General features: G+C 37.9%; 1 protein-coding gene across 1 annotated transcript in view; it reads right to left on the minus strand.

The window, feature by feature from the left end:
* LOC147345296 (phospholipid-transporting ATPase ABCA3-like) overlaps positions 1-27,385 on the minus strand; it is a 238,869-nt gene that overhangs the window by 164,690 nt on the left and 46,794 nt on the right. Inside the window, exons 9-10 of the mRNA XM_086375383.1 lie at positions 7,200-7,381; positions 3,251-3,388 (exon numbers count right to left, since the gene is read on the minus strand). Of these exons, the coding sequence (XP_086231509.1) occupies positions 3,251-3,388; positions 7,200-7,381 (320 nt within the window). The remainder of the gene's footprint in view (positions 1-3,250; positions 3,389-7,199; positions 7,382-27,385) is intronic.

Consider the following 27,385-nt stretch of genomic DNA (forward strand, 5'->3'; position numbering starts at 1 on the left):
TTCTCATTCTTGTTGTATGTCCAAGTTATTATCCAATCATCTAGTTTCCCTCATGATGCAATACATTCTATAATACATAATATAATCATCTTTTTGGAGTCTTACCATTATCCTTTCAGTCTTCCTAAGACTTCCAGTCAGACTTCACCATTAACTCAGTGGTGGCTTCATAGAAGGTAGCACTAGCACCTCAGCAATCCTCATCATTACCACATCCCGTGGCTTCTCTTTCCAGGACACAAGCAAGAAGTTTCCTGGCATGTTTCTCTGTCACCCAGTACGAGGTTTTTCCAGTTGCCAGACATAGCCTATGGTACCTCAGCAAACTTCTTACCATTCACGTAGCCACAGAACCATAGCCCTCAGTAAAGTAAGTTTGATCTCATCCTTGGTAGAGAGGAAGAAACTTCCAAGTTTGTTCTTCCAGTGAGGGCTGCTCCTGAGCCTTAAAGGTAGTGACTACTCTCTAATCTACTATTTCTATATTCTTCAAAGTTTGATTTATTTCTATCAGTATTTTTACCTGTTTTTATCACTAAGTTCTTCGCACTAAAATTTCTGTATTACTGGAGAATAATTTCTGTTTCCTAGCTCAACTTTGAATGATACACTGACACATAGGTTTCCAAAGTTGTTATATTGATTTGTATTGCTAGAAATATAACCTTTTTCCATATCCTTGCTACAAATACTATTGTCAAATGTTTTTATTTTAACCATTCAGATGAGAATATCAATCTTTTAATATGTTCTTTATTTCAGTATTCACAGTTCTTGTAAAATCTTTCTCTGCTAACTCCTATTTCTAGATAATCCGTGTGTCTGCTTCCATGGTATGTTCCTATTCTTAGTTACTGGTCACTATCTTGCACCTCTTCACATGTCCAGTAATTCTTTATTTGTATTATGCATTTTGTATAAAATAACCAAGGAGGCTCCAGTCATCTTCCATCTGAAAATAACCCCTTTTCTTGATTAAATAGATAAGGGAAAGAGGTGATCAATTACATCTAACCTGGAATTCAGTGGAGTGAAAAACTGATCAGAAGTTTAGAAAGATTTGGGCTATCCTAGTTCATTCTTACTCTGTAAGACTGGTCCTCTTAAACTTCTGATGGAATATCTTGCAGGTAAAGGAGATTCTGTTCTGTCCTTTATAGTTTTGAATATAGTTCTTTACTTTCTACTTGCTACAACTCTAAATATGCCAGGTGTCTGGGGTGGGGAGGCCAATTGTGTGCTTTTCCTCTAGTGTGACTTTGGCTTCTGAGCTTCACAGGTTTACAGATTTCATGCTGCCTTTTAGAATCCTTGATCTGGTTTCCCAGAATCCCACTTAAAGCTCTTTACATCAGTTTAAATATCTCAAAGGGAAAATTGATCACATGGGACCTCTTCATGCTTCCAAAATGTCATGCCAGCCAACTATAACCACCAAAAGGCTCAAGTGCCTCTTTATTTCAGTAGAGTTCTTATTTGGAGTAGAGGGTGCAAGGATTGATTCTGTCCCCAGTTAGAAAACAGCTACAAGGGAGAAAATGGCCAGTATTTCTAAGGTCAGCTTAAAAATATTTCTTATTCTTTGGAATTGAAAATAATCTAGCCCTTACAGCTTCTGCAGTTGTCTGATAAATATAATTTATCTGGTTTCTTCTACTGTTTTAAGTTTGAGTGTTGGGCCACCAAGAACTTTCTCATCCTACTTGGAGGCAGAAAGTGAAAGTGAAGTCACTCATCATGTCTGACTCTTTGTGATGACCCCATGGACTGTAGCCTACCAGGCTCCTCTGTCCATGGGATTTCCCAGGCAATAGTACTGGAGTGGATTGCCATTTTCTTCTCCAGGGGATCTTCCCAACCCAGGGATCGAACCCAGGTCTCCCGCATTGTAGACAGACGTTTTACCATCTGAGCCATCAGAGAAGTCCTTCTTTGGAGGCAGGAGTACCCCTAACTGTTTACTTACATTCCCTTTAAAAGGGAGATTTTATCTGAATATTTTACAACTATATTTCCAATACCAATCAGTTTCTATAACATAATAGGTGCTAAGAAACTACTTGTTGAACTTCTGAATAAATAAATAAATAGTACATAGAAAGTCCTTGGTTCTGCTAGTACTCAGAAGTCTGGGTATGCAAGTCTGGGGGAAAAAGCTAAGAAAATATGAACTACTACACAAATTAGAGGAAGCCCTCAGGGACAATCTTGGTGGAAAATCGAAAACAGAGATTAGAAAGGATATGGGTGGTGAAATGGCTCATGTGGCTGTTAATATAAACCCATCATAAATCTTAAATCACAAATCAAGAAAATACAATGAAAAGACAGTTTTACATCTACAGTGATGTGATAAAGACAGAGTCATAATGTAATGTGCTAGAGGCAGAGAAAACCATAATAGGATAAAAGGTCCTATCCTCTTCCTAATACCCACAAATGATTAGCAGAAGTTTTGAAGAGATATCTGAGTTTCCAAAAATTGTGAGATTAGAGGTTCAAGTTAAGCTGAAATATCTCCTTGAGGCCCAAGAGAATGCCAGCAGATATATGGGTTACCTGAATGATACATGCCTGCAGTTTATCCAGATAAACTGATATGTTTAAGAACATGTCCTTGCAGAACACTTTGAAAGAGGATAGTGTAAACAAATGACCTAATATATAACTTGTAGAATAAGTAAAGCCAGAGTGATGAACAGAAATTTATATTTACATAACAAAGTTTTCACAGTTCCAATGAAAAATTAACTCTTATGATGGAAGAATTGTAGCAGACACAGTTATCGTCTATACAAAGCTGAATTCTATTCAGAAGTAAATAGAGGAAAACATGGATTTTTATTTTATTTGCATATATTTTCATTTTGTCTCATTAAATAATGAGTCTGCTGACTATAACCTTTTATTAACATCATATGGGAGTAGGGTTACGGCCAGTGACAAACATTTGTTATTTTAATTGTTCAGTTGCTAAATTGTGTCTGACTCTGCAACCATATGGACTGCAGCACGCCAGGCTTCCCTCTCCTTCACTATCTCCCAGAGTCTGCTCAAATTCATGCCCATTGAGTTGGTGATGCTATCTAACCATCTTATCCTCTGCCACCATCTTCTCCTTTTGCCTTCAATCTTTCCCAGCATCAGAGTCTTTTCCAATGAGTCAGCTCTTTGCAATAGAAAATTAATTTACTATGTGTTGTAAATTACTTTTCAATAGTACAGGGGAAAAGAGACCTGTAAATAATACCTTGTACAAATGTTGAATCCTGATACCAGCAATCAAACCAACAGGTTCTTCTTCAAAGTAAGCATTTTGAACTGTATTAGTAACAGGCATATCTTCTTTTTTCCTAATGCTTGTAGCCTTTCCAAGCCAGTAGCCTTTCTAAGAAAAGAAGAAAAACAGAATCTATCATGTGAATGAAAAATAAAATGTTCCTAAACTTGAAAACACTTTGACTCATTTCACTTCAGTTTTGAGATGGGTTGCAACAGATAACTTTAAATGAAATTTGGAAACAAATGGCCTATAATTTTAATTCCTACAGAATAACTACAAAATATGCTATTTAAAATGTCCCTTTAATATGGCTCAGCAAAAAGCATTCTATCATTTTGAGTCAGTCTCCTTATTTGGACATGTGGTCTAAAGATCCTTAAAGATTGCCAAGACCCTTTCAATGAATTTGTGAGTTCAAAATTGCTTTCATAAAAGCACTTTAATATATGTATTCTTTTTCATATTCTGTTCCATTATGGTATATTCCTAGAAAATAACTCCTAGAATGTTTGGTTTTGAAGGCCAGTGGGGCTCACTTTCAGAAGTCTTAGGAGGCTAGGAGAAATAGACACTTTACTTTTAGAGGGCACACAAAAAATATCACCCTCTCCAGGACCCAGAGAAGAAGCAGTAATTTGAAAGATGCCTGGGTAATGCTATTGGGTCTGCTAATCTTGGAGAGACCCCTGGAAAGGCATGAGGCCACTACAGCCCGCCTTGTGGATACAGACACTGGTGGCAGCCATTTGGGAGAGCTTATTGTACCACATGGACACTTGCTGGCAAGCACCATTTTGGAATCCTCCTGCTAGCTGATTAGCCTTAGGGCCCAGCCATGCCCTTGCCCAACAGCCTGTAGGAATCAACTAGGCAGCAGATGGTCTACCTTCAGACCTTCTGAGCCCACAGCACCAGCAGTATGTCCCTTCCCAGCTAGGGGCCCAGGACCTGGCCACACCCATCAATGTGCAGGCACTACAAGCAGGACCCCCAGAACCATGCAGCTGGGCCCTGGTGCACTCACAAGTGGGTAGCCATCAGCCCCAGAATCCCTATCTCTGCCCACCAGTGATCCTGCTCTGGCCTTGGGAATAGTCTCACCCAGCAGTGGATGGATACTAACCACAGGAAAACCAAAGCCCCACAGCCTGTTGTCCGAGCCCAGCTACCAACAGGCCAGCACCCGCCCTAGGACTGGCTGGGCCCTGTGCCCAGTAACAGGTCAACAAAGCTTTGAGACATGCCAGATCCCACAGACAGCTGTGTCAGGAACCAGTCCCAGTCACCAACAGTCCAATAGTAACTCTGGGATCCCTGGGTCCTACAGCCAAACCATAGGATCTAACTCTGCCTACTAATGAACCATCACTAGCTCTAGGGCCTGGCCTCACCCACCAGTGTGGCGGCAACAGCCTCAGGATCTTCTGGACCCCAACTCCACTTATCAGTGAACCAGTAACAGGCCCAGGGCTCCACAGGGTGCAGAATCCAGCCACCCCATGACCTGGCCCCAGAAACTAGTGTTCAACAGCTCTTACACAAGGAAGGGCCTGGCAACCAACCAGACCAAGGCTAACAAAGCCTGCCAGATTACCCATGGTAATTAGCCCACCACAACAGAAGGACCCACATAGCCTAAATAGGGGGCACATCTAGAACGTATAGCTCTGGTAATGAAAGGTGAGTGTGCTGCTGGGGTGCATTAGACTTCTCCTTCAAGGCCACTTCTCCAATGTTGACAAATGTAATTAATATATCAAGTACACAGACATAAAAACAGCAAGTCAGGGAAAATTTTCTAACAGAGGAATATGTTCCAAATGAAGAGACAATATAAAAACCCAGAAGAACTAGGTGAAGAGGCAATAGACAATCTACCTGAGAAAAATTTTAGAGTAATGACTGCAAAGATCATCAAAAAATGAAAGAGAAGAATGGATGCACACAGAGAGAAGTTAGAAACTTTCAACAAAGAATTAGAAAATATAAAGAGCTACCAAACACAGATGAAGAACACAAAAACTGAAATGAAAAATACACTAGAAAGAATCAACAGTAGACTAAATCATATGGAGAAGAAGGTCAATAAGCTGAGTAGCAATAAGACAGAGTATCAGAAATCATTGATGCTTAACAAAAGAAAAGAATGAAAGGCAATGCAGACAGTTAACGAAACTTCTGAGACGATATCAAGCATACCAGTATTCACATTATAGGGGTCCCTGAAGGAGAAGAGAGAGAAAGGGTATAAACATATCTGGAGACATAATAGCTAAAAAATTCCCTAATCTGGGAAAAGAAACAGTTATCCAAAACCAGTAAGTGCAGAGAATCTCATACAGGATGAATTCAAAGAGGAACACACCAAAACACATTGTAATTAAAATGACAAAATTAAAGATAGACAGTATTAAAAGCAGCATAGGAAAAGCAAAGCATAACACTCAAGAAAACTCCCATAAGATTATCCACAATAAGCAGATAAAAGATACAGAAGATAATTAGATGTAAAATATAATATCAAAATCAGTAATCATGAGGGGAGGAGAATACAATGCAGGATTTTTAAAATGCATTTGAAATTAAGAGATCAGCAATTAGATGTGTGTATGTGTGTGTGTGTGTATGTGTGTGTATATATATATGTGTGTATATGAAAGTTAAAGTGGAGCCTATTATACAGAGTGAAGTAAGCCAGAAAGAAAAACACCAATACAGTATACTAATGCATATATATGGAATTTAGAAAGATGGTAACAATAACCCTGTGTATGAGACAGCAAAAGAGACACTGATATATAGAACAGTCTTTTGGACTCTGTGGGAGAGGGAAAGGGTGAGATGATTTGGGAGAATGGCATTGAAATATGTATAATATCATATATGAAATGAGTCGCCAGTCCAGGTTCGATGCACGATACTGGATGCTTGCAGCTGGTGCACTGGGACGACCCAGAGGGATGGTATGGGGAGGGAGGAGGGAGGAGGGTTCAGGATGGGGAACACCTGTATGCCTGTGGCAGATTCATTTTTATATATGGCAGAACCAATACAATATTGTAAAGTTTATAAAAAAAATAAATAAAATAAAACAAAAATAAAATTAAATTAAATTAAAAATAAATAAATAAAATAAAATAATTAAAAAAAAAAGAAAGTTAAAGTTATTAGCTCAGTCTTGTCCAACTCTTTGTGACCCCACCAGGTCCTCTGTCCATGGAATTATATATAGTGATAGTCCAACTCTTTGCAATCCCATGGACTGTAGCCTACCAGGCTCCTCCATTCGAATTATATATATATATGTAGCACGCTGCTGCTAAGTCACTTCATTCGTGTCTGACTCTGTGCAACCCCATAGAGGCAGCCCACCAGGCTCCTCCGTCCCTGGGATTCTCCAGGCAAGAACACTGGAGTGGGTTGCCATTTCCTTCTCCAATGCATGAAAGTGAAAAGTGAAAGTGAAGTCGCTCAGTTGTGTCCGACCCTCAGCGACCCCATGGACTGCAGCCTTCCAGGCTCCTCCATCCATGGATTTTCCAGGCAAGAGTACTGGAGTGGGGTGCCATTGGCTTTTCAAATGAGTTGGCTTTGATTCTAAGTCATTTGGACTAATAGTAGAAAAAAAGCATTTAATGGTAACCAGATATCTGACATAATTTATAATCTCCTTACTAGGGTCTAAGGACCTTACCACACATTCCTTCAGATACAGATTTTTAATAAAAAACCATTTAATTCTATTATACATGTTACAAAATTAACTCGTAACGGCTTTAGTTGAGAAGGAATTAAAGCTGTATTAGTATCATAAGACTGTGTGGATGGTGTTAAAATTAAATAATGTTCACTCTTCAATAAACTCAGTATATAAGAACTTGAGTTTCTCTCAATAACAGAAATAATTAGAACTTACCTGCATAAAGAAATACCATGGCTTGGGCACACCATACTTTCCTGGAAAGACAGCATCTATATACCAGGCCAGAAGGCCATATAAAAAGGCGTCAAATAAAAGCATTCCCATAATATGAGCAAGAGTGAGTTCATCATCTGGGCTCACTCGTGACAAGAAGTTATTCCACTTAGCACCATATTCTGAAATATAATAGGAGATAGTTACTTCAGGTACCCAAATGTGACTAAAACAAAATTACTCATCAGCTTTATAATTAAACAATGAAGAAAAGTGCACTGATATTCTTTAGCAATAGATACTACTTACTACTTTTAGATACTTTAAATTTTAGGTTGCTCAAAAAGATAATGACATAGTAGTGAAAGGGGTCTCTGCTGCTGCTGCTGCTGCTGCCAAGTCGCTTCAGTCGTGTCTGACTCTGTGCGACCCCAGAGACGACAGCCCACCAGCCTCCCCCATCCCTGGGATTCTCCAGGCAAGAACACTGGAGTGGGTTGCCATTTCCTTCTCCAGAAAGGGGTCCTTGCCTAGAGCCAAACATGTTGACTGAAATGTTGGTAGGTGACTGAAATAAAAATAAACAATCATCAGAAGTCCATAAAATAAGACTCAAAGCAATAAGCAGACCTATTGCTTGAGATGGTGGTCCTATCTCTCCATTCTCTCTCATGCTGATTTCCATCAAAATAACCATCAGGATATATAAAACTGGAAAGGTATTCATCAATATAAAAAAACAAGGTTCAGCTTCCAGTTTCTGGTTTGGAGAAAGAACTTAGAAGTCATCACTCCATCGTAACAAGTAGGAAGCTGAACTGAAAAGTCTATAACTCTTCTTAGATCGATCAAATAAGTGAGGTCACAGGGCTACACACTGTCCCTAAAACTGGAGAGGCAGATAGGCAAATAGAGAGAATATAATTTAATGGAGTAGAAACTCTAAACAGAATCTCTAAAAGATCCAGTACTACAGTAGAAAATCCTAAACTATAATTAACAAATTGCTGGGGCCTTACTGGGACAAGTCTAAAGAATTAAAAAGTCCAGGGGTGTTCAAGTCATAAGGAACTTGTGAATTCATGTTTCTGTCAATTTACCTCCAAGATCTTTATCAGTTTCTCACGGCAAATATACGAGAAAACTCCCCTCATGCTTCCAGGAATCATGGAAGAAGGGAAGAAGGAACCATTTTGAAATGTGCCAGAGCATTCTATTCTTAATTAGGCCTGATTCATGAGAAAGTATTTTACCAGAGCATAACCTGCCTAGGGGAAGGAAAAGTCCAACCTGCTCTAGTCATCTTGTCTTTTCTAAAGAGGAAAAAACCGAGAAGCACTGATGATTTCATAGACCAGCAACGTAAGCTCATCGAAAGACTAAAGCCCAATCATAGCACTATGAAATCCTTTATCTCCCCACTACACCCTACCTCTATGTCACTAATATCCTATTTACTATATTTCCTTTTCCCTAGACCCTCATGTACACATTTGAACAAAAATTTATACAGCATACTAAAGGGAAAAAAACACAGATTGAAGAAACTAAACAGCTTCAGAATCAGACTCTGATATGCAAAATGTTGGAAATATTAAGCCAGGTCTATTACAGCACTGAAACATGTATATTATCATATGTGAAACAGATCGCCAGTCCAGGTTCGATGCATGAGACAGGGTGCTCAGGGCAGGTGCACTGGGATGACCCTGAGGGATGGGTTGGGGAAGGAGTTGGGAGGGGGGTTCAGGATGGGGAGCACATGTACACCCATGGCTGATTCATGTCAATGTATGGAAAAAACCACTACAATATTTTAATTAGCCTCCAATTAAAATTAATTAATTAATTAAAAAATAAGCCAGGACTATTTGAAACCATAATTAACGTGATAAGGCCTTTAATGGAAAAAGTACACAGCATGCAAGAATAGACTGATAATGTAGAGAGATGGATAAGAAAGAATCAAAAAGAAATGCTAGAGTCCTTGGCATGGCTGTGGTGGGGAAAATGATGGGCAGGAAGGAGGGAGAAAAGCCTGAGAACCCACAGCTAGCTAAAGCCTCTGGAGCAATGGGACAAAGTGCCAGTTGAGAAGTGCTGAGAAGCAATGAGCTGAAGGAGAAAACTCATTTCTCAACAGTGCTTATAAAGATCTGCAAGTTTGGATTTGGTAGTCAGACAACAGAGAAAGCAAGCATCAACTTGTTTATGAGACTTGTGTCATGTATGCCTGAACTAACAAAGCTGTTTCAGCTCTTGCTCCAATAAATCCTTTCAGTAGCAGCAGCTTTTAAAGAAGATGAAGAGAGCAAACCAGAGGAAATACCTCCTAAAATTAAAAATGGGAGAAAATATTAGACAAACACTAACATCAGCAGGACCAAACTCCTTCAATAACGGAAAACATGGGCTTTCTGACAACCAGGAGCTACGGGAGGGAAATATAAAACCTCATCTTAGAAAAGTCCATGACTAAGACCTGTTAAATAAACTATTATGAAATTAAGGTATGATGCAGATGTAATTTAAAATGGGCAGTTTCCTTTAAAGAAAATAAAATTGTATATAACTATTTTTGGAGCAACTTAAAAAAAATAAACCACTATCACATGAGACCTTGAAATTAGAAGTAATTTGTGCACAGATTTCAATACATTTGCTAATTGTGTAGTTTTATACTATTAATTTCCAAAGATTGCAGATAATAAAGAAATTAGAACCTTTTAAAGAATTGCCTATTTTTAGATACAACTGATTAGACTGGCTCACTAAGCCAGAGCAAAAAGTTACTATCTATTTAAACTGCAAGCAATTACTCTTTACCTTAACTGTCTCATTACCTAGAGCAGTCTAGCTCCCAGGAACTGCCTTATAGAAAAGGAGTATTGTACTAAGAGGAAAATGCTTCTAGACCATGGACTAAAAGTAAATTTAGATAAAAATAACTACAGTATTTTTTCCTTATGGGCATTTGTTTCAAGTCATCATCAAGTTAGGTATACCATTGCTATCAGTGAATACAGATGTTTAGTTCTTTAAAAAATATATTTTAAGGCTTTCCTGGTGGTCCAGTAGTTAAGAATCTGCCAGACTATGTAGGGTACACAGGTTTTGCAGGGCGTGGAGGGGAGGAACGAAGCCCACTTGCCACAATTGTTGAAGCCCCCATGCTCTAGAGCCTGTGCTCTGCAACTAGAGAAGGTCCATGCACCGCAAAGAAGAGACAGTAGAGAAAAAGTAATAAAAATACATTTTAAAATTTTATGTAAACTACTGAGTATTTTAAATAGTACACTTCAACTTAATGGGTCATGTTTACTTTCATTGGAGAAGGCAATGGCACTCCACTCCAGTACTCTTGCCTGGAAACTCCCATGGACGGAGGAGCCTGGTAGGATATACAGTCCACGGGGTAGCGAAGAGTTGGGCACGACTGAGGGACTTCACTTTCACTTTTCACTTTCATGCATTGGAGAAGGAAATGGAAGCCCACTCCAGTATTCTTGCCTGGAGAATCCCAGGGACGGGGGAGCCTGGTGGGCTGCCGTCTATGGGGTCGCATAGAGTCGGACACGACTGACCCGGCTCAGCAGCAGCAGCTACTTTCATTAATCTTCAAAGAACAATCCTTTGCTATCAAAGTAAATTAGTATTTTGAATGTGCTTCTCTTTATGCTGTTATTAGAGCTTGAAGCAAACAATAGGAAGCTGTTTATTTTAAAACACAAACTACAACCCCAAATTTTAATATGTATGTTGTTTAATATTTGGCTGCTTTTAATTTTTAACTGTATAAACACCAAATAATTACATTGCATAAAAATGGAAAGTAAAAGGATGCACTTTCTATAACATTGTCAAAGCATTTGTAAAAGCATTTACTAACTTGTGAAATCCAATTTGAATTGATCTTAATACAGGATTTCTTATTATAACACTATAATATTGTATCTTAAGTGTATACATTGAACAACAGCCTCTGAAAACAATGGCCTTTCAAAACGCTTTCTACATTTTCCATAGAAGGAAAGTCAGTCCATCTTTAAATATTTTACGGAATCTCTGACCACATATACTTTGTTAGATCTGTGTGTCATATGGTGGTTTGGAGTTGTTTGTTTTCGTATTTTTGAGTTATATGTAAACATTTTAATGTGCTGGTTAAATGTATAGTCAAATGCAAGAGAAACATACTATATGTTGTTTCTTCATTCATACTAACAATTTCCTTGAAAACTCCTACAGTGTTTAATTTGGAGGCAGCTTTAGACTATTCTATTAGTGAAAACTACTTGCTGAGCCGTTTTAATAGGTAAAAATGTCAGAGAAGCAGACTCAGTATATTGTATTATATGCTCTTATATATAATTATCCTAAATAATTTAACAATGGAAATATATATGGAACTATAAGTTCCTACTTACATGATTTAATCATAATAGGATACATAAACTGAACTTGAACTTATTTTAATGTAGACACACTATCCATTTTAGTCCATTTTACTGTTTATGTTAAAATAACATTTCTTTCCTAAATATTATTTTCTTGACCATGGTGCACTGTTGGTGGCAATACAAACTGGTACAGTCACTATGAATAACAGTATAAAGTTTCTAAAAAATTTAAAACATACATTCCAGCGATCCAACTAAGTATGTATGTGTATATATATATATATATATATATATATATATATACACACACAGAAAAAGAAAACAGAACTTTTAAGAGGTATCTGCACTCTCATGTTTACTGTAGCATTTTTCAAAATAGCCAAGGCATAAAAACTAAGTATCTATCAATACACAAATAAAGAAAATGTGGTATATATATTCACAATGAAATATTATTCAGCCACAAAGATAAAGAAATCCTGCCATTTGCAACAACATGGATAAATCTGAAGGACACATTATATTAAGTGAAATAAGTCAGACACAGAAAGAGAAATATTGTGTGATCTCACTTACATGTTAACAGTGTTTGCCAAGGGCTGTGGTTTGGGGGAAATGGAAAGCTGTTTGTCAAAAGATTCAAGCTTTCAGCTATAAGATGAATAAATTCTGTGTAGCTACAGTATAGTAAACATAGTTAATAATTTAAATATGCTTGAAATTTGCTGAGAAAGTAGTTCTTTTTTCCTACTGTAATTATTTATTTTAAAATTTAAATTAAGTAATTTATTTTAATTGGAGGCTAATTATTTTAGAACACTGTAGTGGTTTTTGCCATACATCGACATGAAAGTTCTAAGTGTTCTTAACACACACACACAAAGTAACTATGGTAGCTCAGCTGGTAAATATTCTGCCTACAATGCAGGAGACCCGAATTCAATTCCTGGCTCAGGAAGTTCCCCTGGAGAAGGGATAGGCTACCGACTCCAGTGTTCATGGGCTTCCCTGGTGGCTCAGACGGTAAAGAATCCTCCTGCATTGTGGGAGACCTGGGCTCGATCCGTGGGTTGGGAAGATCCCCTGAGGAGGGCATGGCAACCCACTGCAGTATTCTTGCCTGGAGAATCCCCATGGACAGAGGAGCCTGGTGGGCTACTGTCCACGGGGTCGCAAAGAGTTGGAAAAAACTGAGTGACTAAGCATAGCACAGCACATGGTGTTGTATGTGTTAATTAGCTTGAATATGATGATTATTTCATGTATGGACATAAAATCATCAAGTCGTACTGTTGCACACTTTCAAAATATATACTTTTGTGACTCATACTTCTACAAAACAAACAACAGAATTTAAAAAGTGGCATGTTTAACTGATGTAGAAAGAGTATTTGATAATATCCAACACTTCAATTTCAATATTGAAAATTTTTAAATCTCTACAAAATTATTTAAAAAAGGGCACTTTGTTAATCAAAACAAAGATCCCCTATAAAAGATCATCTATTAAAAAAAACCCACAGCTAAAAATCACACTCAGTGGTGAAGGACAGAAAGCTTTCCTTAGAGACCAAGAACAAAATAAGCATGTCCACTCTTCCACTTCTATCCAACACCGTATTTGATATTATATTCATGAAAATAAGGCAAGATAAAGAAATAAAAGGCAACCAAATTGGATAGAAAGTAGAAAAACTCTTTACTCACAGATCTTATGTACAGAAAATCCAAAAGTTTCCATGAAAAAAAGAAATGTTAGAGCTAATAAGCATTCAACAAAATTTCAGGATACAAAGCCAACATACAATAATCAGTGGTATATCTACAAATCAGTAATAATCAAAAAGGAAATGAAGAAAACCAAGGAATCCCACCAAAAACCAAAAAGCACCCCAAAATCAGACAAGACACTGATGCTGATCCAGCATCAGCATCAGTGTCTTGTCTGATATATATAGGCATATATATCCGCCTGCAATGCAGGAGACCCAGGTTCAATCCCTGGGTTGGGAAGATCCTCTGGAGAAGGCAAAGGCTACCCACTCCAGTATTCTGGCCTGGAGAATTCCATGGATTGTATAGCCCGTGGGGTTGCAAAGCGTGGAACACGACTGAACAACTTACACTTTCACTATTGCATTGAACCTACAGACTATTTTAGGTATTATCAAAATACTCTTCCAATCCCTGAACACAGGATGTTTTCCTACTTACCTATGTCTTCTTTAATTTCTTTTAGCAATGTTTTGTAACAGTCAGTATACATGTTGCACTTCTTGTTTAAATATATTCATAAGCATTTTATTCTTTTAATTCTAATATAAATGGAATGATTTTCTTCATTTCCTTTTTGATTATTACAGATTTGTAGATATACCACTGATTATTGTATGTTGGCTTTGTATCCTGAAACTTTGTTGAATCTGTTTATTAGCTCTAACATTTTTGAAATATCAATAGCACTTTTTGCAGAAGTAAAAAAGCTAAACTGTAAAATTTACATAGAATTGCAAAGGACCTTGAATAGCCAAAACAGTCTTGATAAAGAACTAGATTAGAAGACTTATACTTCTCAATTTCAAAACTACCAAATTGTGTGGTACTAGCAAAGGATAGATATATAGAATATAATACAATTGTGAGCAATGGTGAATTTATTTTTTACAAGATTCTATGAAAAATTGGGAACAAAGTCTCTTTTCCATTAGTACTGTTGAGATAACTGGATATTCACATGCAAGTTGAACTCAACTTGCAATATGTAAAAAAAGTAACTTAGATTGAAAAATTCAACCTAATAGCTAAAACTATTTTTTAAAAACTGTTACAAAAAACAGAGGGTCAGATTCTCATGACTTTCAACTTGGTAAACAGACAATACCAAAACATAAACAATGAAAAAAGAGATAAATTGAATGTGATCAAAAATATAAACCTTTGTCTATGAAAAAGTACTATCAAGAAAGTGAAAATACAACCTACAAAATAGATGAAAATATCATACATATAATAAAGGGCTTGTATCTAGGATATATAAAATTCTTACAACTGAACAAAATAAACTGACTTTAAAATGGGTAAAGGAGTTGTACCAATGTGCAATAATTCTTCAAAGAAGTTATACCATTGTGCAATAACTACAAGAAAAGATGCTCAGTATCATTAGTCACTGTTCACTAAGGTCTAACTCTTTGTGACCTCATGGACTATAGCATGCCAGGCTCCTCTGTCCTCAACTATCTCCCAGAGTTTGTTCAGTCACATGCCTATTAAATCAGTGATACTAACTAACCATCTTATCTTCCACAGCCCCTTTCTCCTTTTGCCTTCAATATTCCCCAACATCAGGGTATTTTGCAATGAGTTGGCTATTCAAATCAGGTGGCTAAAGTATTGGAGCTTCAGCTTCAGCAACAGTCCTTGCAATGAATATTCATGGTTGATTTCTTTTAGTCCAAGGGAATCTCAAGACTCTTCCACAGCACCACAATTCAAAAGCATCAATTCTTTGGCCCTCAGACTTCTTTATGGTCCACCTCTCACATCTATACATGACTACTGGGAAAACCATAGCTTTGACTATACTGAGCTTTGTCAGCAAAGTGATGTCTCTGCTTTTTAATATGGTGTCTGTGTGTATGCGAAATTGCTCAGTCTTGTCCGACTCTTTGTGACCCTAAACTATAGCTCATGAAGCTCCTCTGTCCATGGGATTCTCCAGGCAAGAATAAAGAATACTGGAGTGGGTTGTCATGTCCTCCTCCAGGGGATCTTCCAGCCCAGGGATTGAATCTCTTATGTCTTCTGCATTGGCAGGAGGGTTCTTTATCACTAATGCCACCTGGGAATCCCAATATGCTGTCTAGGTTTTTAATTTCATATCTTTCCTTTCAAGGAGCAAGCATATTTTAATTTCATGGCTGCAGTCACCATCCACAGTGATTTTAGAGCCCAACAAAATAAAATCTGTCACTGCTCCCACTTTCTCCCCTTCTATTTGCAATGAAGCGATGGGACTGGAAGCCATAATTTTTAATACGGAGTTTCAAGCCAGTCTTTTCATTCTCTTCTTTCACCTCCATCAAGAGGCTGTTAAGTTCCTTTTCCCTTTCTGCCATTAGAGTGGTATCATCTGCATATCTGAGGTTGTTGATATTTCTCCCTGCAAACTTGATTCCAGGTTGTGATTTATCCAGCCTGGCATTTTTGCATGGTGCTCTCTGCATAGAAGTTGAATAAGCAGGGTGACAATATACAGACTTGACGTGCTCCTTTCCCAGTTTGGAACCAATCAGTTGTTCCATGTCCAGTTCTAACTGTTGCTTCTTGACCTGCATACAGATTTCTCAGGAGTCGGGTAAGGTGGTTTGGTATTGCTATCTCTTTAAGAATTTTCCACAGCTTTTTGTGATCTACAGAGTCAAGGCTTTGTGTGGTCAGTGAAGCAGAAGCAGATTTTTTTTTTGAAACTCTCTTCATGATCCAATGAATGTTGGCAATTTGATTTCTAGTTCCTCTGCCTCTTTGAAACTCTGTACATTTGGAAGTTCTCAGTGCACGTACTACTGAAGCCTCGCTTGAAGGATTTTAGGCATAACCTTGCTAGTCTGTAAATGAGTGCAAATGTACAGCAGTTGGCATTGCTCTTTTTTGGGATTGAAATGAAAACTGACCTATTCCAGTCCTGTGGCCATTCCTGAGTTTCCAAATTTGCTGACATATTGAGTACAGCACTTTAACAGCATCATCTTTTGGATTTTAAATAGTTCAGCTGGAATTCCATCACCTCCACTAGCTTTGTTTGTAGTAATGCTTCTTAAGGTCCACTTGACTTCACACTCCAGGATGTCTGGCCTAGGTGAGTGACCACAACATCATAATTATTTGAGTCATTAAGACCTTTCTGATCTCCCCAGGTGGCTCAATGGTAAAGAATCCGCCTGCCAGTGCAGGAGATATGCCTTTGATCCCTGGGTTAGGAAGATCCCCTGGAGGAGGAAATGAGAGTTGGACCATAAAGAAAGCTGAGTACTGAGGACTTGATGCTTTTGAATTGTGGTGCTGGAGAAGACACTTGAAAATTCCTTGGACAGCAAGGACATCAAACCAGTCAATTCTGAAGAAAATCAATCCTGAATATTCATTGCAAATGCTGATGCTGAAGCTGAAGCTCCAATAATTTGGCCACCTGATGTGAAGAGCCAACTCACTGGAAAAGACCCTGATGCTTGGAAAGATTGAGGGCAGGAGGAGAAGTGGGTGACAGAGGATGAGATGGTTGGATGGTATCACTGCTTCAATGGACATGAGTTTGAGCAAACTTCAAGTGATAGTGAAGGACAGGGAAGCCTAGGGTGCTGCAGTTCATGGGATCTCAAACAGTCAGACAGGACTTAGCTGCTGAACAACAACAGAAGGAGAAGAGGGAGAGAAAGGAACTGAGAAAATATTTGAAGAGATAATCATCAAAAACCTCACTAACATGGGAAAGAAAATATTCAAGGATGAGGAAGTGCTGAGAGTCCCAAACAGGGTATGCCAAGGAGGAAACTTGCCAAGACACTTAGTAATCAAGTTGACAAAAATTAAAACAAGGAGAAAATATTAAAGGCAACGAGGAAAAGCAACAAGTAACATACAAGAGAATGTTCTTAAGGACATCAGATGATTTTTCAGCACAAACTCTAAAGGCCAGAAGAGAAATATTTAAAGTGGTAAAATGGTAATGTCATCCCAATTTTACAGTTGAGGAAACTGAGGCTTAAACAATTTAGTAAGAGGTATTCAGGAATTAGGGCTTGAAGTATTAATGCTAATTCTCTGATACATTTCTGATACGTTCTCTGAGAAGTTTATTGAACTTCGAAAAAAAAAAGTCACAAAACTTTGGAGATAAGGAGCATTGATGATTCTTGATGCTGTTAAAGTGTTGCACTCAATATGTCAGCAAATTTGGAAAGGTCAGCAATGGCCACAAGACTGGGAAAGGTCAGTTTTCATTCCAGTACCAAAGAAGAGTAATGCCAAAGAATGTTCAAGCTACCATACAATTGTGCTCATTTCACATGCTATAAAGGTTATGCTCAAAATCCTTCAAGCTAGACTTCAGCAGCACATTAATTGAGAACTTCCATATCTCAATTTATATACAAGCTGTGTTTAGAAAAGGAAGAGGAGCCAGAGATCAAATAACCAACATCCATTGGATCATATAAAAAGTAACAGAATTCCAGAAAAACATCTCTTTCTGCTTCACTGACTATATTAAAGCTTTGATTCTGTGGATCACAACAAACTGTGGAAAATTCTTAAAGAGGTGGGAGTATCAGACCACATCTTGAGAAATCTGTAAGCAGGTCAAGAGCCAACAGTTAGAATCTTATAACTGACTGGTTCAAAATTGGAAAGGAGTACAACAAGGCTGTATATTTTCCCACCTTGCTTATTTGTCATATATGTAGATTACATTATGGGAAATGCCAGGATGGGTGAATTACAGGATGGAATCAAGGTTCAGTTCAGTTCAGTCGCTCAGTCGTGTCCGACTCTTTGCGACCCCATGAACCACAGCATGCCAGGCCTCCCGGTCCATCACCAACTCCCAGAGTCCACCCAAATCCATGTCCATTGAGTCGGTGATGCCATCCAACCATCTCATCCTCTGTCGTCCCCTTCTCCTCCTGCCCTCAATCTTTCCCAGCATCAGGGTCTTTTCAAATGGGTCAGTTCTTCGCATCAGGTAGCCAAAGTATTGGAGTGGCAGCTTTAGCATCAGTCCTTCCAATGAACACCCAGGACTGATCTCCTTTAGGATGGACTGGTTGGACCTCCTTGCAGTCCAAGGGACTCTCAAGAGTTTTCTCCAATACCACAGTTCAAAAGCATCAATTCTTCAATGCTCAGCTTTCTTTACAGTCCCACTCTCACATCCGTACATGACCACTGGAAAAATCATAGCCTTAACTAGACCAACCTTTGTTGACAAAGTAATGTCTCTGCTTTTCAATATCCTATCGAGGGTGGTCATAACCTTCCTTCCAAGGAGTGTCTTTTAATTTCATGACTGCAATCATCATCTGCAGTGATTTTGGAGTGCAGAAAAATAAAGTCAGCCACTGTTTCTACTGTTTCCCCATCTATTTGCCATCAAGTGATGGGCCTGGATGCCATGATCTTAGTTTTCTGAATGTTGAGCTTTAAGCCAGCTTTTTCACTCTCCTCTTTCACTTTCATCAAGAGGCTCTTTAGTTCTTTTTCACTTTCTGTCATAAGGGTGGTTTCATCTATATATCTGAGGTTATTGATATTTCTCCCAGCAATTTTGATTCCAGCTTGTGCTTCCTCCAGCCCAGCATTTCTCATGATGTACTCTGCATATATGTTACATAAGCAGGGTGACAATATACAGCTTTGATGTACTCCTTTTCCTATTTGGAATAAGTCTGTTGTTCCATGTCCAGTTCTAACTGTTGCTTCCTGACCTGCATACAGGTTTCTCAAGAGGCAGGTCAGGTGGTCTGGTATTTTCATCTCTTTCAGAATTTTCCACAGTTGATTGTGATCCACACAGTCAAAGGCTTTGGCATAGTCAATAAAGCAGAAATAAATGTTTTTCTGGAACTCTCTTGCTTTTTTGATGATCCAACGGATGTTGGCAGTTTGATCTCTGTTTCCTCTACCTTTCCTAAAACCAGCTTGAACATCTGGAATTTTACGGTTCACGTATTGCTGAAGCCTGACTTGAAGAATTTTGAGCATTACATTACTAGCATGTGAGATGAATGAAATTGTGAATCAAGGTTGCCAGGAGAAATATCAACAACCTCAGATATGCAGATGATATCACTATAATGGCAGAAAGTGAAGAGAAACTAAATAGTCTCTTGATGAGGGTAAAAGAGAAGAGTGAAAAGTTGGATTGAAACTCAATATTCAAAAAACTAAGATCATGGCATCTGGTCCCATCATTCATGGCAAATAGATGGGGGAAAATTGAAAACAGTGACAGATTTTATTTTCTTAGGCTTCAAAATCATGGCAGATGGTGACTGCAGCCATGAAATTAACAGGCTTGTTCGTTGTAAGGAAAGCTATGACAAATCTAGACAATGTATTAAAAAGCAGACATAATTTGACAACAAAGATCCATATAGTCAAAGCTATGGTTTTTCCAGTAGTCATGTATGGATGTGAGAGTTAGCCTATAAAGAAAGTTGAGTACCAAAGAAAGGATGTTTCTGAATTGTTGGGGCAGAGAAGACTCTTGAGAGTCTCTTGGACTGCAAGACCAAACCAGTCAATCCTAAAGGAAATCAAGCCTGAATATTCATTTGGAAGGACTGATGCTGAAGCTGAAATTCCAAAACTTTGGCTATCTGATGTGAAAAGCCAACTCATTGGAAAAGACCTTGATGCTAGGAAAGACTGAAGGCAAAAGGAGAAGGGGTGGTTGGGATGAGATGATTACATAGCATCACCAACTCAATGGACAAGAATTTGAGCAAATTCCAGGCGATAGTGTAGGACAGAGGAGCCTTCAGTGCATGAAGCTGCAAAGAGTCAGACACAATTTAGTGGCTGAACAACAAAACAACAATATTTCTTAGTCTAATTCTTATCATACGACACTACCATCCCACTGCTGGGCGTACACACTGAGGAAACCAGAACTGAAAGAGACATGTGGACTCCAATGTTCATCACAGCACAGTTTACAGTAACTAGGACTTGGAAGCAACCTAGATGTCTATAAGCAGATGAATGGATAAGAAAGCTGTGGTATATATATATATATATATATATATATATATATATACACACACACACACACAATATGGAATATTACTCAGCTATTAAAAAGAATGCATTTAAATTAGTTTGAGAGGTGGATGAAACTGTATCATAGGCTCCACCAACTGGAGTCTATGATACAGAGTGAAGTAAGTCAGAAAGAAAAACACCAATATAGTATATTAACGTGTATATATGGAATTTAGAAAGATGGTAATGACCACCTTATATGCGAGACAGCAAAAGAGACACAGATATAAAGAACAGACTTTTGGACTCTGTGAGAGAAGGCAAGGGTGGGATGATTTGAGAGAATAGCATTGAAACATGTATATTACCATATGTGAAACAGATCACCAGTCCAAGTTCAATGCATGAAACAGGGCACCCAAAGCAGGTGCAATGGGACAACCCTGAAGGATGGAATGGGGAGGGAAGAGGGAGGGGTTTCAGGACGGGCAACACATTACACCTATGGCTGATTCATGTCAGTTCAGTTCAGTCGCTCAGTAGTGTCCAACTCTTTGTGACCCCATGAACCGCAGCATGCCAGGCCTCCCTGTCTATCACCAACTCCTGGAGTCCACCCAAAACCATGTCCATTGAGTCGGTGATGCCATCCAACCATCTCATCCTCTGTCGTCCCCTTCTCCTCCTGCCCTCAATCTTTCCCAGCCTCAGGGTCTTTTCAAATGAGTCAGCTCTTCGCATCAGGTGGCCAAAGTATTGGAGTTGCAGCTTCAACATCAGTCCTTCCAATGAACCCAGGACTGATCTCCTTTAGGATGGACTGGTTGAATCTCCTTGTAGTCCAAGGGACTCTCAAGAGTTTTCTCAAACACCACAGTTCAAAAGCATCAATTCTTCGATGCTCAGCTTTCTTTATAGTCCAACTCTCACATCCATACATGACTATTGGAAAAACCATTGCCTTGACTAGATGGACCTTTGTTGACAAAGTAATGTCTCTGCTTTTCAATATGCTATCTAGGTTGGTCATAACTTTCCTTCCAAGGAGTAAGCATCTTTTAATTTCACGGCTGCAATCACCATCTGCAGTGATTTTGGAGCCCCCAAAAATAAAGTCTGACACTGTTTCCACTGTTTCCCATGAAGTGATGGGACCAGATGCCATGGTCTTAGTTTTCTGAATGTTGAGCTTTAAGCCAACTTTTTCACTCTCCTCTTTCACTTTCATCAAGAGGCTCTTTAGTTCTTCACGTTCTGCCATAAGGGTGGTGTCATCTGCATATTTGAGATTATTGATATTTCTCCTGGCAATCTTGATTTCAGTTTGTGCTTCCTCCAGCCCAGCATTTCTCATGATGTATTCTGCATATAAGTTAAATAAGCGGAGTAACAATATACAGCCTTGATGTACTCCTTTTCCTATTTTGGAACCAGTCTGTTGTTCCATGTCCAGTTCTAACTGTTGCTTCCTGACCTGCATACAGGTTTCTCAAGAGGCAGGTCAGGTGGTCTGGTATTTTCATCTCTTTCAGAATTTTCCACAGTTGATTGTGATCCACACAGTCAAAGGCTTTGGCATAGTCAATAAACAGAAATAAATGTTTTTCTGGAACTCTTTTGCTTTTTCCATGATCCAGTGGGTGTTGGCAATTTGATCTCTGTTTCCTCTGCCTTTTCTAAAACCAGCTTGAACATCTGGAAGTTCACAGTTCACGTACTGCTGAAGCCTGGCTTGGAAAATTTCGAGCATGATTCATGTCAATGTATGGCAAAAACCACTACAATATTGTAAAGTAATTAGCCTCCAACTAAAATAACTATATTAAATAAACAAATTTTTTTAATGAAGAAATTAGTCTATAGTGGCTTAAACTTATCCAAGGCAGCAAACATCTAGCCTAAGAGCACAACTCCACTGCTTCTAATTCACTTCATTTTAACTACTATTTGACCTTCTCACAAATGATCTGAAGTTTGAATCTTACTTGAAGATTCCACTGTTTAGAATGTGAAAACTTTATATGATTAATAATTATATAATAAATTTAGCTTGTAATTCTTCCAAATATTTCTTTTTGCCATTAGGACATATGCATTTTATTGTCTACTGTCTGTGCCTGTTTTTCTTCAGTGTTTCTGGAGTCGTTGTATGTGCTTTATCTAGGTCAACAGTGGCACTGAGAAACATAGACTACAGTTTTCCAGAAGACAAGAGTTACACAACATAATGAGTATTGTGCTATTATTTCATTTAACCCCAATTTCATAGCCAACTAGTATATTTTGAATGTTTAAAACAAAGGATGTGGATTCAACACTGTGTTCTGTTCCTGTTATAAACTGAGGAATTTTAAACAATTCACTTAACCATTCAGTTTCCTTATCTCTTTAAGAAGAATGCTAAAAATAATAATAGCCACAATAATTTTAAATACAGCTAATATTTGCTATTATATACTTTTGTAGATTTTGTTGTAAGAAAATTTAAAAATTCATGCTTAAAAAGTTCTATGGAATGGAAAGCACATTTCAATTTAACTGTCAAAATAGAATGCTGGAAGATGGTGACAAAGACTAGAAAATGATGCATTTGAATATGGTGTTTTCTGTTCAAATGGCAGGTGAGTTATGAGTTAACAGTTTTGTCTACTTTTAAAGGCAAATAAAATCATAGATTATTACAAATCAAAAAACAGCAATGAAAGTGAAAAACCTACTATCAAGAATCCTCTTGCCAACAAGGCTGTCATTCATATTTGATGGAGAAATCAGATCTTTACAAGCAAAACCTAAAATAATTCAGCATTATCAAACCAACTGTATGCTATGCTATGCTATGCTAAGTCACTTCAGTCGTGTCCGACTCTGTGTGACCCCATAGACGGCAGCCACCAGGCTCCCCCGTCCCTGGGATTCTCCAGGCAAGAACACTGGAGTGGGTTGCCATTTCCTTCTCCAATGCATGACAGTGAAAAGTGAAAGCGAAGTCACTCAGTCGTGTCCGACTCTTAGTGACCCCATGGACTGCAGCCTACCAGGCTCCTCCATCCATGGGATTTTCCAGGCAAGAGTACTGGAGTGAGGTGCCATTGCCTTCTCCGTACCAACTGTATAACAGATGTTAAAGAAAGTTCTCAAGGTGGAAAAGAAAAGGTCACAGCTAGACTACAAATAACAAATATTGGTGAGGATATGAAAAGGGAATTTCAGTGCACTGTTGGTGGAAATGTAAATTGGTACACCCTGCATGGAAAACAGTATGGAGGTTCCTCAAAAAACTAAAATGAGAACTACCATATGATCCATCAATGCCACTTATGAGTATATAGCCAAAGAAAACAAAAATGCTAATTTGAAAAGATACACATGCCCCAATGTTTGTAGCAGCATTATTTACAATAGCCAAGCTATGGAAGCAACCTAAGTATCCATTAAAGATGAATAAATAATGGTATACATAATAATACATGTAATGAAATATTAGCCATAAAAAGAATGAAATTTGACCATTTGCTACAACAGGATGGACTGGAGGGTATTATACACAATGAAATAAGTCAGAAAGACAAATGCTGTATGTTATCATTTATATATGGAATCTAAAAACAATCTAATGAGTATACAAAAACAGAAACAGGCTTAAAGAGAAAAAACGTGTGGTTACCAATGGGGAGAAGGAAGGGGATAGAGGAATAAGGGGTTGGGGTTTAAGAGGTACAAACTATTATGTATAAAATACAGGATACATCAAATAGCACAGTGAATATAGCCACTATTTTATAAAATCTTGGAGTGGAATATAATCTATAAAAATATTGAATCATTGTGTTGTACACCTGAAACACATAATATTGTAAATCATCTATACTTCAACATAAAAATAATGATGAAGGAAACTGTGTGTTGAAGGCTATACAGGAACTGTTAGTACTCTCTGCTCAATTTTTTATAAATCTAAAACTGTTCCAACATCCGCTGGATCATTGAAAAAGCAATAGGCCCCAGGTTCATCACCTCATCAGAGCTGAAAATGCATTGCTTTTTATAGCTGAGTAATAGTCCACTCTGTATATGTAACACAACTTCCTTATCCATCCATTGCCAATGGATATCTAGGTTGCTTCCATGCCCTAGCTATTGTAAATAGTGCTGCAATGACCACTGGGGTACATGTGTCTCTTTCAATTCTGGTTTCCTCAGGGTGTATGCCCAGCAGTGGAATTACTAGGTTGTATGGCAGTTCTATTCCCAGTTTTTTAAGGAATCTTCACATTGTTCTCCATAGTGGCTGTACCAGTTTGCATTCCCACCAACAATGTAAGAGGGTCCCCCTTTCTGCACACCCTCTCCAGCATTTGTTGTTTATAAACTTTTTGATGATAGCCATTCTGACTCGTGTGAGATGATACCTCATTGCAGTTTTTATTTACATTTCTATAATGATGAGATGTTGAGCCTCTTTTCATGTGTTTGTTAGCCATCTGTATATCTTCTTTGGAGAAATGTTTGTTTAGTTCTTTTGCCCATATCTTGACTGGGTTGTTTGTTTTTCTGGTATTGACTTGCTTGAGCTCCTTGTATAGTTTGGAGATTAAGTCTTTGCTATTATTTTCTCCCATTCTGAGGGTTGTCTTTTCACCTTGCTTAAAATTTCTTCATTGTACAAAATATTTTAGTTTAATTAGGTCCTATTTGTTTTTGTTTTTATTTCCATTACTCTGGGAGGTGGTCATAGAGGATCTTGCTGTGATTTATGTCAGAGAGTGGTCTGCTTATGTTTTCCTCTGAGAGTTTCATATTTTCTGGTCTTGCATTTAGGTCTTTAATCCATTTTGAGTTTATTTTTGTGTATGGTATTAGAAAGTGTTCTAGTTTCATTCTTTCACATGTAGTTGACCAGTTTTCCCAGCCCCACTTGTTGAAGAGACTGTCTTTTCTCCATTATATATTTTTGCCTCCTTTCAAATATAAGGTGTCCATAGGTGAGTGGATTTATCTCTGGGCTTTCGATTTGGTTCCACTGATCTATATTTCTGTCTTTCTGCCAGTAACATACTGTCTTGATGACTGTAGCTTTGTAGTATAGTCTGAAGTCAGGAAGGTTAATTCCTCTAGTTCCATTCTTATTTCTCAAGATTGCTTTGACTATTCAGAGTCTTTTGTGCTTTTATATAAATTGTGAAATTATTTGTTCTAGTTCTGTGTAAAATACCATTGTTAGTTTGATAGCTTTTGCATTGAATCTATGATTGCTTTGGGTATTATATTCATTTTCACTATATTGATTATTCCAATCCATGAACATGGTATATTTTTCCATCTATTTGTGTCATCTTTGATTTTTTCATATAATATAATCAATGTTTTATAGTTTTCTGGTCTTTTGTTCCTTTAGGTAAATTTATTCCTAAATATTTTATTCCTTTCATTGCAATGTTGAATGGGATTCATTCCTTAGTTTTTCTTTATATTTTTCATTGTTAGTGTATAGGAATGCAAGGGATTTCTGTGTATTAGTTTTATATCCTGCAACTTTACTATATTCATTGTTTAGGTCTAGTAATTTTCTGGTGGCATTTTTAGGGTTTTCTAGATAGAGGATCATGTCATCTGCAAACAATAAGAGATTCTTCTTTTCCAACCTGGATTCCTTTTATTTCCTTTTTTTCTCTAATTTCTGGGGCTAAGGCTTCCAGAACTACGTTGAATAATAGTGGTGAGAGTGGATACCCTTGTCTTGTTCCTGATTGTAGAGGAAATGCTTTCAGTTTTTCACCATTGAGGATAATGTTTGCTGTGGATCTGTCGTATGTGGCTTTTATTATGTTGAGGTATGTCCCTTCTCTGCCTGCTTTCTGGTATATCATAAATGGGTGTTGAATTTTGTCAAAGGCTTTATCTGCATCAATTGAGATAATCATATGGCTTTTATCTTTCAATTTGTTAATATGGTGTATCATGTTGATTGATTTATGAATACTGAAGAATCTTTGCATCTCTAGAATAAAGCACACCTGATCATGATGTATAGTCTTTTTAAAATGTTGTTGGATTCTGTTTGCTAGAATTTTGTTGAGGATTTTTGCATCTATGTTCATCAATGATATCGCCGTGCAGTTTTTTTTTTGTGTGTGTGTGGCATCTTTGGTTTTGGTATCAGGATGATGGTGGCCTCATAGAATGAGTTCAGAATGGGGGAAAATAATAGCAAATGAAACAAATAACAAATAATTAATTTCCAGAATATACAAGCAGCTCATGAAGCTCAATATTAGAAAAATAAACCACCCAATCAAAAATTGGCAAAAGAACTAAACAGACATTTCTCCAAAGAAGACGCACAGATGGCTAATAAACACATGAAAAGATGCTGAATTTCACTCATTTTTAGAGAAATTCAAATCAGAACCACAATGAGGTATCATCTTGAATGGCCATCATCAAAGAGTCTACAAACCATAAATGCTGGAGAAGGTGTTGAGAAAAGGGAACACTCTTGCACTGTTGATGGGAATGCAAACTAGTACAACCACTATGGAGAAAAGTGTGGAGATTCCTTTAAAAACTGGGACTAGAACTGTAATATGACCTAGCAATCTCACTGCTGGGCAGACACCTTGAGGAAACCAGAAGTGAAAGAGACGCATGTACCCCAATGTTTATTGCAGCACTATTTATAATAACTAGGACATGGAAGCAACCTAGATGTCCATTGGCAGATGAATGGATAAGGAAGTTGTGGTACATATACACAATGGAGTATTACTCAGCCATTAAAAAGAATATATTTGAATCAGTTCTAATGAGGTGGATGAAACTGGAGACTATTATACAGAGTGAAGTAAGCCAGAAGGAAAAACATAAATACAGTATACTAACGCATGTATATGGAATTTAGAAAGATGGTAACGATAACCCTGTGTACGAGACAGCAAAAGAGACACTGATGTATAGAACAGTCTTATGGACTCTGTGGGAGAGGGTGGGAAGATTTGGGAGAATGTCATTGAAACATGTGAAATGTCA

This window comes from Bos grunniens, chromosome 25, assembly GCF_055505025.1.
Source record: "Bos grunniens cultivar Pamir isolate PY7600 chromosome 25, Bosgru_T2T1.0, whole genome shotgun sequence".
Classification (NCBI taxonomy): domain Eukaryota; kingdom Metazoa; phylum Chordata; class Mammalia; order Artiodactyla; family Bovidae; genus Bos; species Bos grunniens.